The sequence below is a fragment of the Leptonychotes weddellii genome, chromosome 13 (assembly GCF_054177405.1).
Source record: "Leptonychotes weddellii isolate Sample4059 chromosome 13, ASM5417740v2, whole genome shotgun sequence".
In the NCBI taxonomy this organism is placed as follows: domain Eukaryota; kingdom Metazoa; phylum Chordata; class Mammalia; order Carnivora; family Phocidae; genus Leptonychotes; species Leptonychotes weddellii.
Window position 1 is genome coordinate 61421051 of NC_138381.1, and position 13849 is coordinate 61434899.

General features: G+C 46.9%; 1 protein-coding gene across 12 annotated transcripts in view; it reads left to right on the forward strand.

Moving 5' to 3' along the window:
- The first annotated feature begins 2600 nt into the window (after positions 1-2600).
- ASCC2 (activating signal cointegrator 1 complex subunit 2) overlaps positions 2601-13849 on the forward strand; it is a 37688-nt gene continuing 26439 nt past the window's right edge. For 5 of the 12 annotated variants that reach the window (XM_081801837.1, XM_081801841.1, XM_081801839.1 and 2 more), the window contains exons 1-4: positions 2601-2753; positions 7144-7241; positions 12512-12670; positions 13040-13210. In XM_081801837.1, coding sequence (XP_081657963.1) covers positions 7161-7241; positions 12512-12670; positions 13040-13210 — 411 coding nt within the window. In that variant the 5' untranslated portion in view covers positions 2601-2753; positions 7144-7160. Of the gene's footprint in view, positions 2754-7143; positions 7242-10117; positions 10189-12511; positions 12671-13039; positions 13211-13849 lie in introns of those variants that run through there. The other 7 variants (XM_081801840.1, XM_006739665.3, XM_081801846.1 and 4 more) reach the window with 6 other exon arrangements.

Here is a 13849-nt window from a genome sequence, read left to right on the forward strand (position 1 = left end):
CTCTCCAATAAATTTCTGGAGCACCTATCATGTGCCCGGCATTGTCTATATTATCTCATTAAACCTCCTGATGATCATGAAGTGGGTATTAATGACCCCTTTTAACAGTTGAGGAAACTGAGACACATTTGGAGAAGCTAGTTGTCTTATTGGCTGATTTGTCTTTTTACAGTTCTGTTATTTAGCTCCAAAACCTTGGTGATATTAATACCCATAAGGAAAGATGAAACTCGCCCATACATTTTTGCCAGAAGTCTTATTTTAAGTTTTCTCTGCGCCAAAGGCTGCTACTCATGATTTCCTTCCAACCAATCACCAAAATACAGATTATATTTCCTGTGTGCCCAATGTGTGTGGTGCCAGAGGGAAAAAACATGGAGTTTCTGGCAACTTTTCTGCCCCTTCTGTTACCAGACCGAAGTGGGTCTACTCCTTGGTGAGTTATAAGACAGACTACATCAGATGGAGTTGCCATACACGTCATCTTTATTTGTACAAATAAGATTATGGGGAATAATTTCCAAAGCCGTGACTCTCCAAACAAGGGAAAGCAGGGTCCTTGGGACGAATATTCAAAAGGGGATTTCAACATTACAACGAGACTGAGGTAACTGTTGGTCATTTCTAGCACTTTCTGATTCATCTCTGCAGGCATCTTCCTCAGATGTTTCTTTTTCTGTTCTGGCAGTTTGTTAGTTTGTTTCTAAAAAGTAAGGTAGACAGGCAGAAGCAGCTAGGAGTTTATTTCCTAAAAGGTAAAATGGACAGTGAAGCAGCTTTCTAGCTTCTACTAGAAATTTCCTGAGTTCCTGGGTCAGGCTGGTGACACTTCCATATCAGTAGATGATCAATTTTGCCTGAAAAATGACGCCAATAAGGGAAGCACCCACTGTTTTGACACAGTTTGCAGCATTTGGCCACAGAATTCTTCCTGGACTTGAGAACCCGGAACTTAGGCAAGCCCTTGGTAGAGAAGTTATGAGGGCAAACTCTGGAGCTAGACAAAGCTGGGTTCAAATCCCCAGTCCATCAACTTACAAGCTTTGTGACCCTGGTTTGGTCTCTAAACCTCTCTATAAAATGGGATAATACTAGTTTTTGTCTCTTACAATTCTTTTTTTTTTTTTAAGATTTTATTTTTAAGTACTCTACACCCAAAATGGGCCTCAAACTTACAACCCCAAGATCAAGAGTCACATGCTCTACCAACTGAGCCAGCCAGGCATCCCCTATAATTCTTTTTTTTTTTTTTTAAGATTTTATTTATTTGACAGAGAGAGAGAGAGAGAGAGCGCAAGCAGGGGGAGCAGCAGGCAGAGGCAGAGGGAGAAGCAGGCTCCCCGCTGAGCAAGGAGCCCAATTTGGGGCTTGATCCCAGAACGCTGGGATCATGACCTGAGCCAAAGGCAGATGCTTAACTGACTGAGCCACCCAGGTGCCCTGGCGGTGATGGGTTTTGAGTCCTTACTGTGTGCTAGGCACTGAGATGAAGCCAGGGTTGTGTACTTTTTTTTTTTTTAAAGATTTTGTTTATTTGACAGAGAGAGACACAGCGAGAGAGGGAACACAAGCAGGAAGAGTAGGACGGGGAGAAGCCGGCTTCCTGCGGACCGGGGAGCCCGATGTGGGGCTCAATCCCAGGACCCTGGGATCATGACCTGAGCTGAAGGCAGACGCTTAACGACTGAGCCACCCAGGCGCCCCAGGGTTGTGTACTTTTAACTAGCTTTCTGTGATGATTCTGATGCACAGCTGGACTTGGGAAATACCAACTCTATACCACCTAAGACATTCTGTGGAAAATTTGCATTTTGCTTTTAAGATAATTATACCACATGGGGAGCCTGGGTGGCTCAGTCGCTTGAGTGTCTGCCTTCAGCTCAGGTCATGATCCCAAGCTCCCGGGACTGAGCCCCACATTGGGCTCCCTGCTGAGTGGGGAGCCTGCTTCTCCCTCTGTCTGCCGCTCCCCCTGCTTGTGTGCTCTCTCTCTCTCTGTCAAATGAATAAAATCTTTAAAAAAAAGAAAGATAGCTATAGCACAACCTTCTTGATTTAAAACAAAAAACAAAACGCTTTTGTATTGCATACACACAGAAATGTGTACAACTCATAGGTGTACAATTTGATGACTTTTCCAAATTGAACACATCTATGTAGTTACCCAAGATGAAGACATAGAATGTCCCAGTCTCACTTGTGGCCCCTTCCAGTCACCAGCCCCAGAGGTAACCACCATTCTAACCCATCACCACTCACTAGTTTTGCCTGTTCTAGAACTTCCTATAAACAAAATTGTAGTCTGTACTACTTCGCTTTCTTTTGCTCAACATCATGTTCATGCTTCTAACTTGTTCAAACTACTCTTTTGCATTAAATGTGTAAAACGATGACTGAGAAGGTTAGGAAGGAGATGGAAGCCTGAGATCCTGAAAGACCAGGTACAATACTTGGATTTTCCAAGAGGTGGAATCTCTGGAAGATAGGAGGGGGGAGGGGGCGTGGTTATAGTCCGGCCTGTTCCATGTGGGGGCGGAGTCTTAAGTCTGGGGGCGTGGCCACTGGCCCGTTTTCCCGGCGGCAGTTGGCACCGGGGGCGGGGCCCGCCGAGGCTTCCTGTCTGCGCCTGCGGAATCGCCGTTTGACCCCGGAAGTGCCGGCTCATTGGGAGCTGTCACCGTGGACCGCGGCAGCGGCGGCGGCGGCAGCGGTAGCTGTGGCGGCGGCACAGCGCCGGTAGTGGAGCCGCCGAGGTGAGTGCGTGGCTGGGCCCTGCCGAATGGGGGCATCGGGTGTGGGACGAGCCGCGGCCATGCCTCAGGCGGCCACGAGCCTCCCCATCTGCCTGGCGGGGCCGAGACTGACGCTCCCGTGAGTCGCCCCTGAGGCCAGGCCGCTAGAGCCGGGAGTCTCGGGTTCGAGGCTCAGCCCCAGAGTGATGAGTCACAGTCCTCCTACCCTCACTCCGGGTTTCAGTTTCCTTGGAGTTCATTCATTCGTTCAACAAATATATGTCCATCGCTTCCTACGTGTCAGCCACAGATCTAGGCACTGGGGATACAAACAGCAAGACAGATAAGCACCCTCCCTTATGGAGCATACAGTCCAGTGGGAGGAGACAGTCAACGACAAATAAAGGCACAAGATAATTAAAGATATGACAGTAACTGCGGAGTGAATACTTTAGATTGGGCAGTCTGGGAAGGCCTCTGAGGAAAGTAATATTGAAGGGTGATGACAGTCAGAGAAACTGAGGCACTATTTGCCCTGGAGACGCTCCCAGGCCTTATTGTAATTGGTGCTTGCACCAAGCTCACCTTCTAAAGAAAGCCCTTTTTTAAGTTTGGGCTTCTGCTGCCCTGCTTGGCATGAAGGATGCAGTGGTGGGCACAGATTTCATCACGATCAATGTCCTTTTCCTTTTGGAACTTAGAGTCTCATCTTCGCCTAGTTAATTTCTACCCATACTTTAGATGAAAACTCGGATCTTCCTTGACATGCTCCCTCCCTCAAGTCTGTTCTCTGTTAAATGCTGTCACAGCCACATGTGCCTGATCTACATGGCATACATCGTGGTATTTTATTAGTTTGTATGGCTATTTGATTCATATCTGTCTTTCGCATAAAGACCGTAAACTCTGTGAAGGGCAGGACCAAATCTGTTATTTGCCCACTTTGGTATTCTTCAGGCTTCAGTGCCTGGCACACAGTAGGTGCTCAAAAACTTTTTGAATGGCTGGATGAAATTATTAACATGGTCTTTGCTCTCCAGTGGTTCATAGGCAGTCTCTCTGCCACCGGGTTATTGTCTTTTCTTTCTGATTATATCTCTTTTCTACTTAAATGACTCCTCACTGCCTTTAGATGAAAGGCCAAAATCTTTAGCGTCACATTGGAGGCTCTTTTTTAAAATGTCTTCATCTTTCCTATCTAACCTCCTCTCTCAACTTCCATCATCCCCTACCTGACCTTGTGTTTTCAGCCATACCAAATGTCTCCCTCTTCTTTCAAAGCCACTGGTTCTGAGCCTGTGTTCACACTTGCTCTTCGCTTGGAATGCCCTTCCTCCCCGTCCTTTCCCCCTGTCCTTCAACAACCAGGTTATGGGTCACCTTCTCGGAGACATCCTCCCTTTCTCTCTTGTGCTTGTTTTGAAAATTTCCTGTTACAGCTCTGATCACACTGAATGATAGTCATTTACATGCCCAGGACCCAAAACGTATTCAGTCAGCCTTTTCTGAGTAAATGAGGAAGTCCAAAGTGTTGTGCCTATGGTTGGGACTTGTAATCACAAGTAAACTTTATTGAGTGTTTATTACATGCCAACTGCTGTGTTGAACACTTAGCATTGATTACTTCTCACATCTCAGTTTTACAGATGAGGAAATCAAGGCTTAGAGAGTTTAAGGAACTGTCTCCAGGTCTCAAACATGGGTAGGAAAAGGTGGAGCCGGAATATGAATCCAGGCTGCAGAACTATAAAGCTTTTAACCACCACACCAGCCTGAGTCTGAACTGCCTTTACAGGCACTGGCTTGTAGGAGTGGATTTCTTCTGAAATCAGATGCTGTCTCTACCTGTCTAGGCCTGGCCTCCAGGGCCTAGAAGTTAAAGGATGAAGAGCCACTACCTACTATGGCTCTTTCCCCAACCTAGGTCCCTACATTGGACACTCCCACCCACCGTCTTTGGCAGGTGAACATGGAAAGAACTGGGCCTGTGAGTCATTTAGACTTCTGGACTGGCAAGCAGACCCCTGGTGTTTTCAGCTGCCCTCCCAGCATCACTGGGGGGTTAGGAAAGAAGTATTTTTAGTCTGTTCAGCACAAAAGATCCAGGTGCCAAGGCAGAAGGGCTGGGCTTCAGTTTCAACTTGGTTACTAATGTATCCGCCTTGAGCAAATCAGAGCCCCTCTTTGGACATCTGAGCGTAATAGTCCCTGTTGTCTGTAACTAGGTTGTTGTGAGAGGCTAGTACGACAGTAACTTGATTAGAAGTAACGTCTGTGCAACATGTGTATATTATCTACGTTTTGGAAAGCTGAAAGGTGAAAACTCAGCTAAGCCCCTTTCATTACTTCGCACCTTATGATTTTTTTTGAGGCCACCTCACGTGTGCAGGGACCACATGTCTGACCCATGGAGATCCTAGAGCTGGAACAGGTCTTGAGGACTAGAGAGAGTGGTCCTGTCTCTTTTACATCCTCTAGAATGGATATCTTCACAGTCTTTAAAACAGCCCATGAACTGGGGTGCCTGGGTGGCTCAGCCGGTTAAGCGGCTGCCTTCAGCTCAGGTCATGATCCTGGGGTCCTGGGATTGAGCCCCACGTCCGGCTCCCTGCTCAGCAGAGAGCCTGCTTCTCCCTCTCCCTCTGCCTGCCACTCTGCCTACTTGTGCGCTCTCTCTTTCTGTCAAATAAATAAATAAAATCTTAAAAAACAAACAAAAAAAACAGCCCATGAACTAAGGTTCCTTGTGTACCAAGCTGCTTCCTACCTCCTTACCTTTGCTCCTACTGTTTCCCCGGCCTGCAGCACCCTCCTTCCTGGCTAATCTCCAATATCAGGACTCAATTCAGGCTCTCCTGATCATTTAGGCTCCCCAGAAATGCTTTCTTGACAGCAATACCCCCTGCAAGCCCAAGTACACTAGACTCAGTACAGCGAATGGTTAAGAGCCAGCCAGCTTCACCAACTATAACTGAGTCCTAGGGCGAGTTTGTTATCTTCTCTGAGTCTCTATTTCCTCACTGATAAAATGGAGATAAAAATAGGCCTAACTTTAGAGTTGTCCTGAGCATTAATATATGCAAAGCTAGTTGATGCTGAGAAAAGCCCTAGGGAAAGCACCAGCACATGATAAGCATGTTCCTGCTGCTGCCATTATCGTTGTAATTATTGGGCCATAAGCTCCTGTGGGGCAGAGACCCTGAATTATCACTCTGTCTTAATAACACTAGGGCCTGGCCCAATATCTGAGATATGGGACATCCCATAACTCATGGCTGACGGTGCCCCTCAGCTTATCTGTGAGGTTCTCAGAAGGTGACGGATGGTTTCCTCATCCCAGCCTCAATATGTCTTTGTGTTGTCATTGAGACTGTGTCATTGAGACTGTGTTGGCCTTATATGGCCTTATATGGCATCTAAGGGGCCTACTTCACTTCCATTCCGTGATCCAGCCAATATGCGTGTCCCTTCTGTGGGGCAGGCCAAGTAGAATCATGGAAAGAACATTGGATGGGAAGACAAGAGACATGGCGTCTGCCACTCACTGACTCAGAGGCAGGCTTGGGCCTCTGCAGAAAAGAGCTCACACTGGCGAGTTTCTGTGAATTCTCTCATCCTCTCTGGTCCTTCTGTTCATCCACGTCCTTCTTCCCTGGAGCCTAGGGAGGTTGTAAAATCTTAAAACCCTCTACAAGTGAGGAAAGGCCCATCCCTCCATCCCTGAAAAGACTGCAGATCTGCTGGGGCGCCTGGGTGGCTCAGTCGGTTAAGCGGCTGCCTTCGGCTCAGGTCATGATCCCAGGGTCCTGGGATTGAGCCCCGCATCGGGCTCCCTGCTTGGCGGAGAGGCTGCTTCTCCCTCTCCCTCTGTCTGCCGCTCTGCCTACTTACACGGTCTATCTCTGTTAAATAAAAAATTAAAAACTAAAAAAATAGACTGCAGATCTGCATAGAATTATAAGAAAAGTGTCCTTATATTGAGTCACTCATCAAACAGTTGACGAGGCCAACTCTGTACCAGGCCTGTGCTGATCACGGAAAAGATAGCAAGAGAAGGAGAGCCCAGGCACTGTCTTCAGAGAGCTCACAGGCCAAGGAGGGCATAGAGCTGGAGCCCTAATAAAGATCATCTAGGTCCTTTTAGCCAGTACTTCACAAAGAGGGTGGGAATGTTTCAGGAGTCACTTGGCAAGTGTCTTCCTCCTCAGTTGAGAGCTCTTGCTTTAGGCAGAAAAGTCAGCTCCGTCTGGATTAGTAGGTGCAGGCACCAGGCCTTTGAGGCTCAAGTCAGGAGCCTCCTGAGGCCAGAGGGTGAAGCTTCTCTCCTGGCTCTGGCATCAGTTCCAGGGCCGGCCCCTGCCACCAGGAGCCTATGTGTCTGCTCTCTTCTTCCCATCCATATTCCTTTCAGGAGGGTCACGCAGCACAATGCCAGCTCTGCCCTTGGACCAACTCCAGATCACCCACACGGACCTGAAGACAGGAAAACTGAGGACTTCACCAGCGCTGGTGAGCGGTACCTTGAGGCCATTCAGCCTGATATTATCATTCTTGCAATTTCAGAAGCAAAAAGCAAATTCCTCCTTTATCTGTTCCGAGAATGACCCGAGGGCCACAGTCAGTAATTCAGTAGCTGGGACACTACTAGGTCCTTCCAGGCCCAGTGCAGAAGTTTCCTTTCTGAGCAGCAGCTCGAATTTGAGTAGTATTTTCCATGTTGCCACCCCATACCTTGCCCCCAAAGCATTTCATTTTGAATCAGAGTCTGATGGCGGTTGGGACTCAACCTGAGCTGGCCTAGAAAAAGATCCAGCCCAAAGCCAGGTTTGGGGATTTGACCCTGCGGGAAGCGTTCAGGTTTCAGGTAGGCCTTTTTTTGGAGCTATCTCCCCTGCTATCCACACTTCAGGGGGAACACCAGTTTCAGGGGTCAGGCTGCCTTTTATCACAATGGGCTAAGAAGCGCCACCTGCCACATACCAACTCTGCAGGGCTTGGGAGACTGAAAAATAAGGAGGCTGTGAGCGTGCTGATTACCAGCTGCAGAGTGAGATTAGGGCTGCAGAGAGGTGCCAGGCTGAAGGAGACAGAGGTGGGGACTGCAGTCCCCACACCCACTTACCATTTTCCCAAGAATATGAGCTTACTTGAGCAAGGTGGGAGGAAGTATTTTCTAGGGGGGCTTGAGTAAAGTCGTGGGAAACAAGAGCTTGGTGTTGGATTTCCTGCTTTCTGGATGGCTTCTTATTACTTCCTAACTCCTCTCTGATAGTAGGACTTAACATTTATAGAACACTTGCTCTGGGCCAAATCTTTCTAAACACTTTACCTGGATTATCTTGTTTAAGCCCCGTGAGTAGGTATTTGATTGTTCCCATTTTACAGATGAGGAAACTGAAAGTTCAAGGTCACAGAACTAGGAAATTAAGGGAGCCAGAATAGGAAGCCAGGTAGACTGACCCTGGATCTCATACCCTTAACCTTTCTGCTATAAAGCCTGTCATTTCTTTTTTATAACCTTTTTATGTGAGAAGGATATTCACCAGAAAATCTAGATCTGTTCTGCTCAACATGGTAGCCACCCAGTGCAGTAGTCATTCACTACAAATAGGGATTTGGCACACTTGAAATGTGGATAGTTTGAGGAACTGCATTTTTAAATTTAATTTTAGTTAAATTAAAACAGCCCATGCAGTGAGTGCCTACAGTATTTTGCCAGCACAGATATAGAACAGTTCCATTAACACAGAAGATTCTGTTGGGCTGGGAGAGACGGATCCTTAAGTAGTTGACTCTGATTTTCCACCTCAGTCCTTCCCCGTGTACTTAATACCTGGGTTGCTAGGCTGTGCCCTCCATGAGAACAGGAACCTGGTCCCTTCCCTTCATTATGGTTTCCCAGTGCCAGGTGCATTTCTTTCAGGAAACATTCAGTAAATGAGTCAAGGACTCCAACCAGGCCTTGTGACAGACCCTGGAGCTACAGAGAAAAAAGACATGGTTCCTGCCCTTATGGGGTCTATGGACTAAGAGAAAAGCAGACCAGTAGCTCCTCCACAGTGTGATCAGGGTTGTCTTAGAAGCGGCTACATGAATGCAGAGCCCAGGCCACTGATAAGACTGAAGGAGTGGGTGGGGCAGGGAGGTCTTGGGGCTGGTGGGAGGGCAGGTGCAGCTAGGGAAGGCTTCCTAAGAAGGAGGGGGATCCTGAACTGGGGGAATAAACACTAGCCATGCAGAGCAATGGGAGAAGGATGAACCTGGCAGGAGGACCCAAGTATCCCGTCTTGGAGTCTGGAGAGCCCGACTCCTACCCAACCACCAGTCACTTGGGGTAGAAGCAGTATCATTGAGTTAAGGAGCACAAGCTTTGTGTTAAATCTCACACATACTTAGCCACGTAACTAGAACATTGTAAGCACTCAGTGATGGTGATGATGATGACAACAGTGACAGTGGCAGAAGGTTCGAATGGAGAATAGGGTGGGAAGAGGGACGAGCTGAGGGAGACAGCTGCCTGATGAAGGAGTGGTCTTGGTGAAGAGACTTGTACCCACTGTATATTTGTCTCTTCAGTCCCAACTTAGGGCAAGGAGATCTCTAGCCAAGGGACAGCCACCACGCTGCCTTTGCAGGGTGATAGGTGGAGCTAATGTTTATCGAGTAGCTACTGTGCACACAGCACAGACTTGGTGCTATTGAAAATCCGAAAGAAATAAAGTCTTGAGCCACAATGAGTGAATGGGCTGTTAAGGAAGACAAGACTCATGTAAGTGGAACATGTAGGGAACAGGGCGAAATGGTTTTTTGGCGAGATCAGCAGAACAGAAGTTTGATGGGCAGAGAATGTCCAGAAAGCTTCACAGAGCAAGTGGGACCTGAGCCAAGCTCGAAGGGTGGAAGATACAGCTGGGGCCTGCTGGTCTCTGCCCTGAAAGCTCCCACGGTTCTTGTCACCTACAGAATAAAGTCCCCACTCTTGAGTTTGGCATTCAAGGTCCTTCAAAGAACTTGGTGGGATCTGGTCCTTCATGACCCGCATTCATGCTTTGTCCAGCCAGCAAATGTATACGGAGAGTCTGCTCGATGCCAGATATGTTCTAGGGACTGGGAATGCTGTGAGCAAAGCCCAGACTGCTTCCAGAGACCTACGGCTAATAGGGGAAACAAAGAAGGCATGCCCTTCCTTTTCATATAACTTTATTGGGGCATGATTGAAAGACAATAAACTGTACATATTGAAAGTATACAACTTGGTTGGTATTGACATTAGTATACACCTAGGAAACTGTCATCATAATCAAGATAATGAACATTTCTACCGCTCCTAGAAAGTTTCCTTGTGCCCTTCTGTGACCCATCCTTTCTTCTCTCCCCATGTGCAGCAGCCACTGATCTGGAAAGTACTTTTGACGCAGTTCAACAGGTGCTGTGGTTGGGGAAGCACAGAGTGCAGGTATTGGGGGAGCCCAGGTGAACACCTAACATGGTCAGAGGTGGGAGTTGGGGAGACTTCCTGGAGTAGGTGAGGTCAGAGCTGGGATCAGAAGGCTAAGCAGCGAGACCAGGATAGCACGTGGGTACTGGAGGTTATTCAGCAGTCTGCAGTGTAAGCTTTGGTTCAAGTCCTGCCTCCGTTGCCTCCTTAGCCCTGTGACCTTAGCAAAATTCCTGAACCTTACTGATTCTTTGTTTCCTCCTCTGTAAAATGGGAAGAATACTATCTCCCTTTTAAATAGTTATAGATGAAAAATAGGCTGTGGGACATACCTACTCAGCAGCCGGCACAGGGCAGGTCTTGGTAAGTGGTGGCCTTTATTATCACCATTCCAGTGTTCTCTCCCTCCATATCTATTTCCCACCACCCATGCAGTCTGGGCCCTTTTTTCTCATGGCCCATTTTTATGCCTTCATAATATACCATTTCTTCCATCAAAAAATCCTTCTCATTTCCAAGGCCCAGCTTAGATGCTGCTTGCCCCAGGAAGTTGTCCCTTGTCCTCCAGGTGCAGATAATCACCTTTGGCCCTCCCACAGTCCCTCTGCCAGGTTTGGGCTGTCACTTTCTCTGTTTTGTGCTCACTTACTGGCTTAGATGTGCATCTCCCCCTCTGGAGCATAGGCTCTGTGAGCATGCAGATGTTTTCTCCATGTGCCTCACCACACAATAGCGTGCCAGGAAATGTTTGTAGGAATGCAAGGATGGCCAAATCTCAGGGTGTGTGTGTGTGTGTGTGTGTGTGTGTGTGTGTGTGTGTCTGTCTGTCTGTCTGTCTGTCTCTCTGTCAGAGTAGGAGGCGATGAGTAGCCTTGCCTAAGAAGTGACTGAAGAGATGAGGTGTCAACGGAAAGACGAGGGGAGCAGCGTGGAAACCAAGGAGATGAATTTAGGTCCTAGAGAGTAGTTTTGAACTTGTTTCAGTCAGCAGGATTCCCTTTTTCAAAAAGTTTGTCCCTGGAAGCCCACTGTATAAATTCTGATTTCAATGGGAGGGGTCCTGAAGACCCACCTGATAGGGGCCCCCGAGGAATCCTTGTGGGATCCAAAGACTCCACAGTTTGAAAACTTGCATCAGGCAGTAGGGAGGCATAGGGGGTTCTTGAGGAAACCAACCAATCAGTCATGATTTTCCTGTCCCCCTGGACTGACAGACCTGGAAGTGGGTGGATTATGGTTGATAACTGCTGATAACGTTGCCCGGCCTTCCTCCTATTACCACTTCCCCCAGAGAAAGCAGCCCTTATGTAGTCAGAGGAGAAAACTGAGCTCATCATCTCTTCTTTATGGTGAACAAAGTAAGGTTTGTTCATGGCAAGGTAAGGGTTGGGAGAGAGAACTTTTGATTCTAAGCTGAGACCTGCAATTACTTGATTAGCATCTTTTCTTTTTTTTTAAATTTTTTTATTGTTATATTAATCCCCATACATTACATCATTAGTTTTAGATATAGTGTTCCATGATTCATTGTTTGTGCATAACACCCAGTGCTCCATAGCATCTTTTCTTTAAAAGCAAAAAGTTACCGAGGTTTTTTCCCCTGATTCTAAGGATATAGCATGATACATACAGTATGATACTATTTATGTAAGAAACGTGAAAAGAGATCTAAAATACCTTCTATGGGTATATTTTCCCATAAAAGCCTAGAGAAGGTCTGCAAGGACACTCACCTAATGGTGAGTGGTCACCCCTGGGAGGATGTGGGGACTGGGAGTGTGGTCCCAGAAGACTCACCTTCTCTGCAGGGTTGTAAGTTTTGAAAGAAAAGATGTGCATGTCTCCCTTGTATAATTACAAAATAACTTAAAAAGTAATACATGTATATGTTTTTTAAATTGGAAAATACATTCGAGTCATAATTCCCCTCTCCAAAGATAACCACTATTAGCTTTGGTATGTTAACTGCATTACTGCATTCCCCGCCCCCCAGCCCCAGCCGTTTTTTGTTTTTTTTTTTTAACCTGGGTTAAAAATATATACTTCTTTAAAGATCCCCAAACTGATTATATATTAAATAGGTTTATGTCCTGCTTTCTCTTCCCTTGACCTTTCCCCATGTCATTAAATATCCTCCAAAACACATATTTTTTAATGCCTGCCTAGCGTTCCCTGGATGCAACCAAGCCCCCTTTGTTAGAGACACTTGGTTCTTTATGCTTAAAAACTCCTTGGAGGGTCACTGGTTGGAACAGCCAAGTGTTGTCATTGCTGTGGGTTGGCAAATGGGCCCTCGCTGACTAACCTCTGCCACGTTAACACGTGGTTTTTGGATCCGTAGCACCCCGAGCAGAAGGCAGACCGGTATTTTGTGTTATACAAACCGCCCCCTAAAGACAACATTCCCGCCCTAGTGGAGGAGTACCTGGAACGCGCCACCTTCGTAGCCAATGACCTCGACTGGCTCCTGGCCTTGCCTCACGATAAATTCTGGTGCCAGGTAACATTCTATCAAAATTAACACTAAGACAAAGCACATGACATGCCGTTGGTTGGTTGCTGTTGTTGTTTTTCTCCCCCTAGGAGATGCTTTTTTTCCTACTTCTTACACTGGATCCTTAACAGCAAATTGTAGTTTGGATTGCTCTGTCTTGTATCACAATCTTAATGATGTTTACACAACGCCTTCCAGCGTGTCATTTTTAGAAACTTGTGTTTAGCCCTCGGCTCATTCATACCTCCTTAGGCCCTTGGGGTTGGAGTGTTTGCCTTAGGCCAGGGCTGGTAGGCCGTGAACCCCTGCGCAGTCCACCCACAAGCCCTTGGGCCTCAGTGACAAATCCTCGCTCTGATCTGTTGTCTGACATAGGTTATCTTCGATGAAACCCTGCAGAAGTGCCTGGACTCCTATCTGCGCTATGTACCCCGAAAGTTCGATGAGTGGGTGGCCCCGGCCCCTGAGGTTGTTGACATGCAGAAGCGCCTCCATCGAAGTGTTTTCCTCACTTTCCTCCGCATGTCCACTCACAAGGAATCCAAAGTAAGCCCCTGATCCCACAACAGGGCTCCACCCGACACCCAGCACCTCTGTGCCAGAGTCTCCCGCCCCTGGGAAGGAAGGCTCTGGAAGTATTGCGTTTCCTCTTTGTCTCCCCTCTGCCTTCATTCCCACCTTTGGGGAAGAAATCTATGGCCACCCCCTTATCTGTGAATTCACTGGGTCTGCATTACATCCAGTGTTTTCATCAATGGGAGCTGAGGGCCTTTTGCCAGGTGACGCGTGACTCTGCCTTTTTTCATGCGTCAGAGGGTGAAAACATTGATTCTGATTTGTTAAAGGAACTTTTATGTGCTTTTTAAAAACCTTTGCTTTTCTCCCCCTGGTTTTAAAAATAACGCTGTCTCTAAACAACTCAAACATTACAGAAATATTTTGTAGATAGTAAAAGTCGCCACAAAATCCCTTTCCCCAAAAATAACCACCATTATGGTGCATGTTCCTTCAGGGAATTTTTTTCCTTTCAGTATATTTGTGTGTGTGAGTGCATATTTATTTTTACAATAGGATCTTGCCTTTTTTTTTTTTTAACTTCTGTAGTATGGAAATTTTCAAATATATGCAAAAGCATAATGAATCCCATGTACCTGTCACCCAGCTTCAACAATTATCATTATTTTG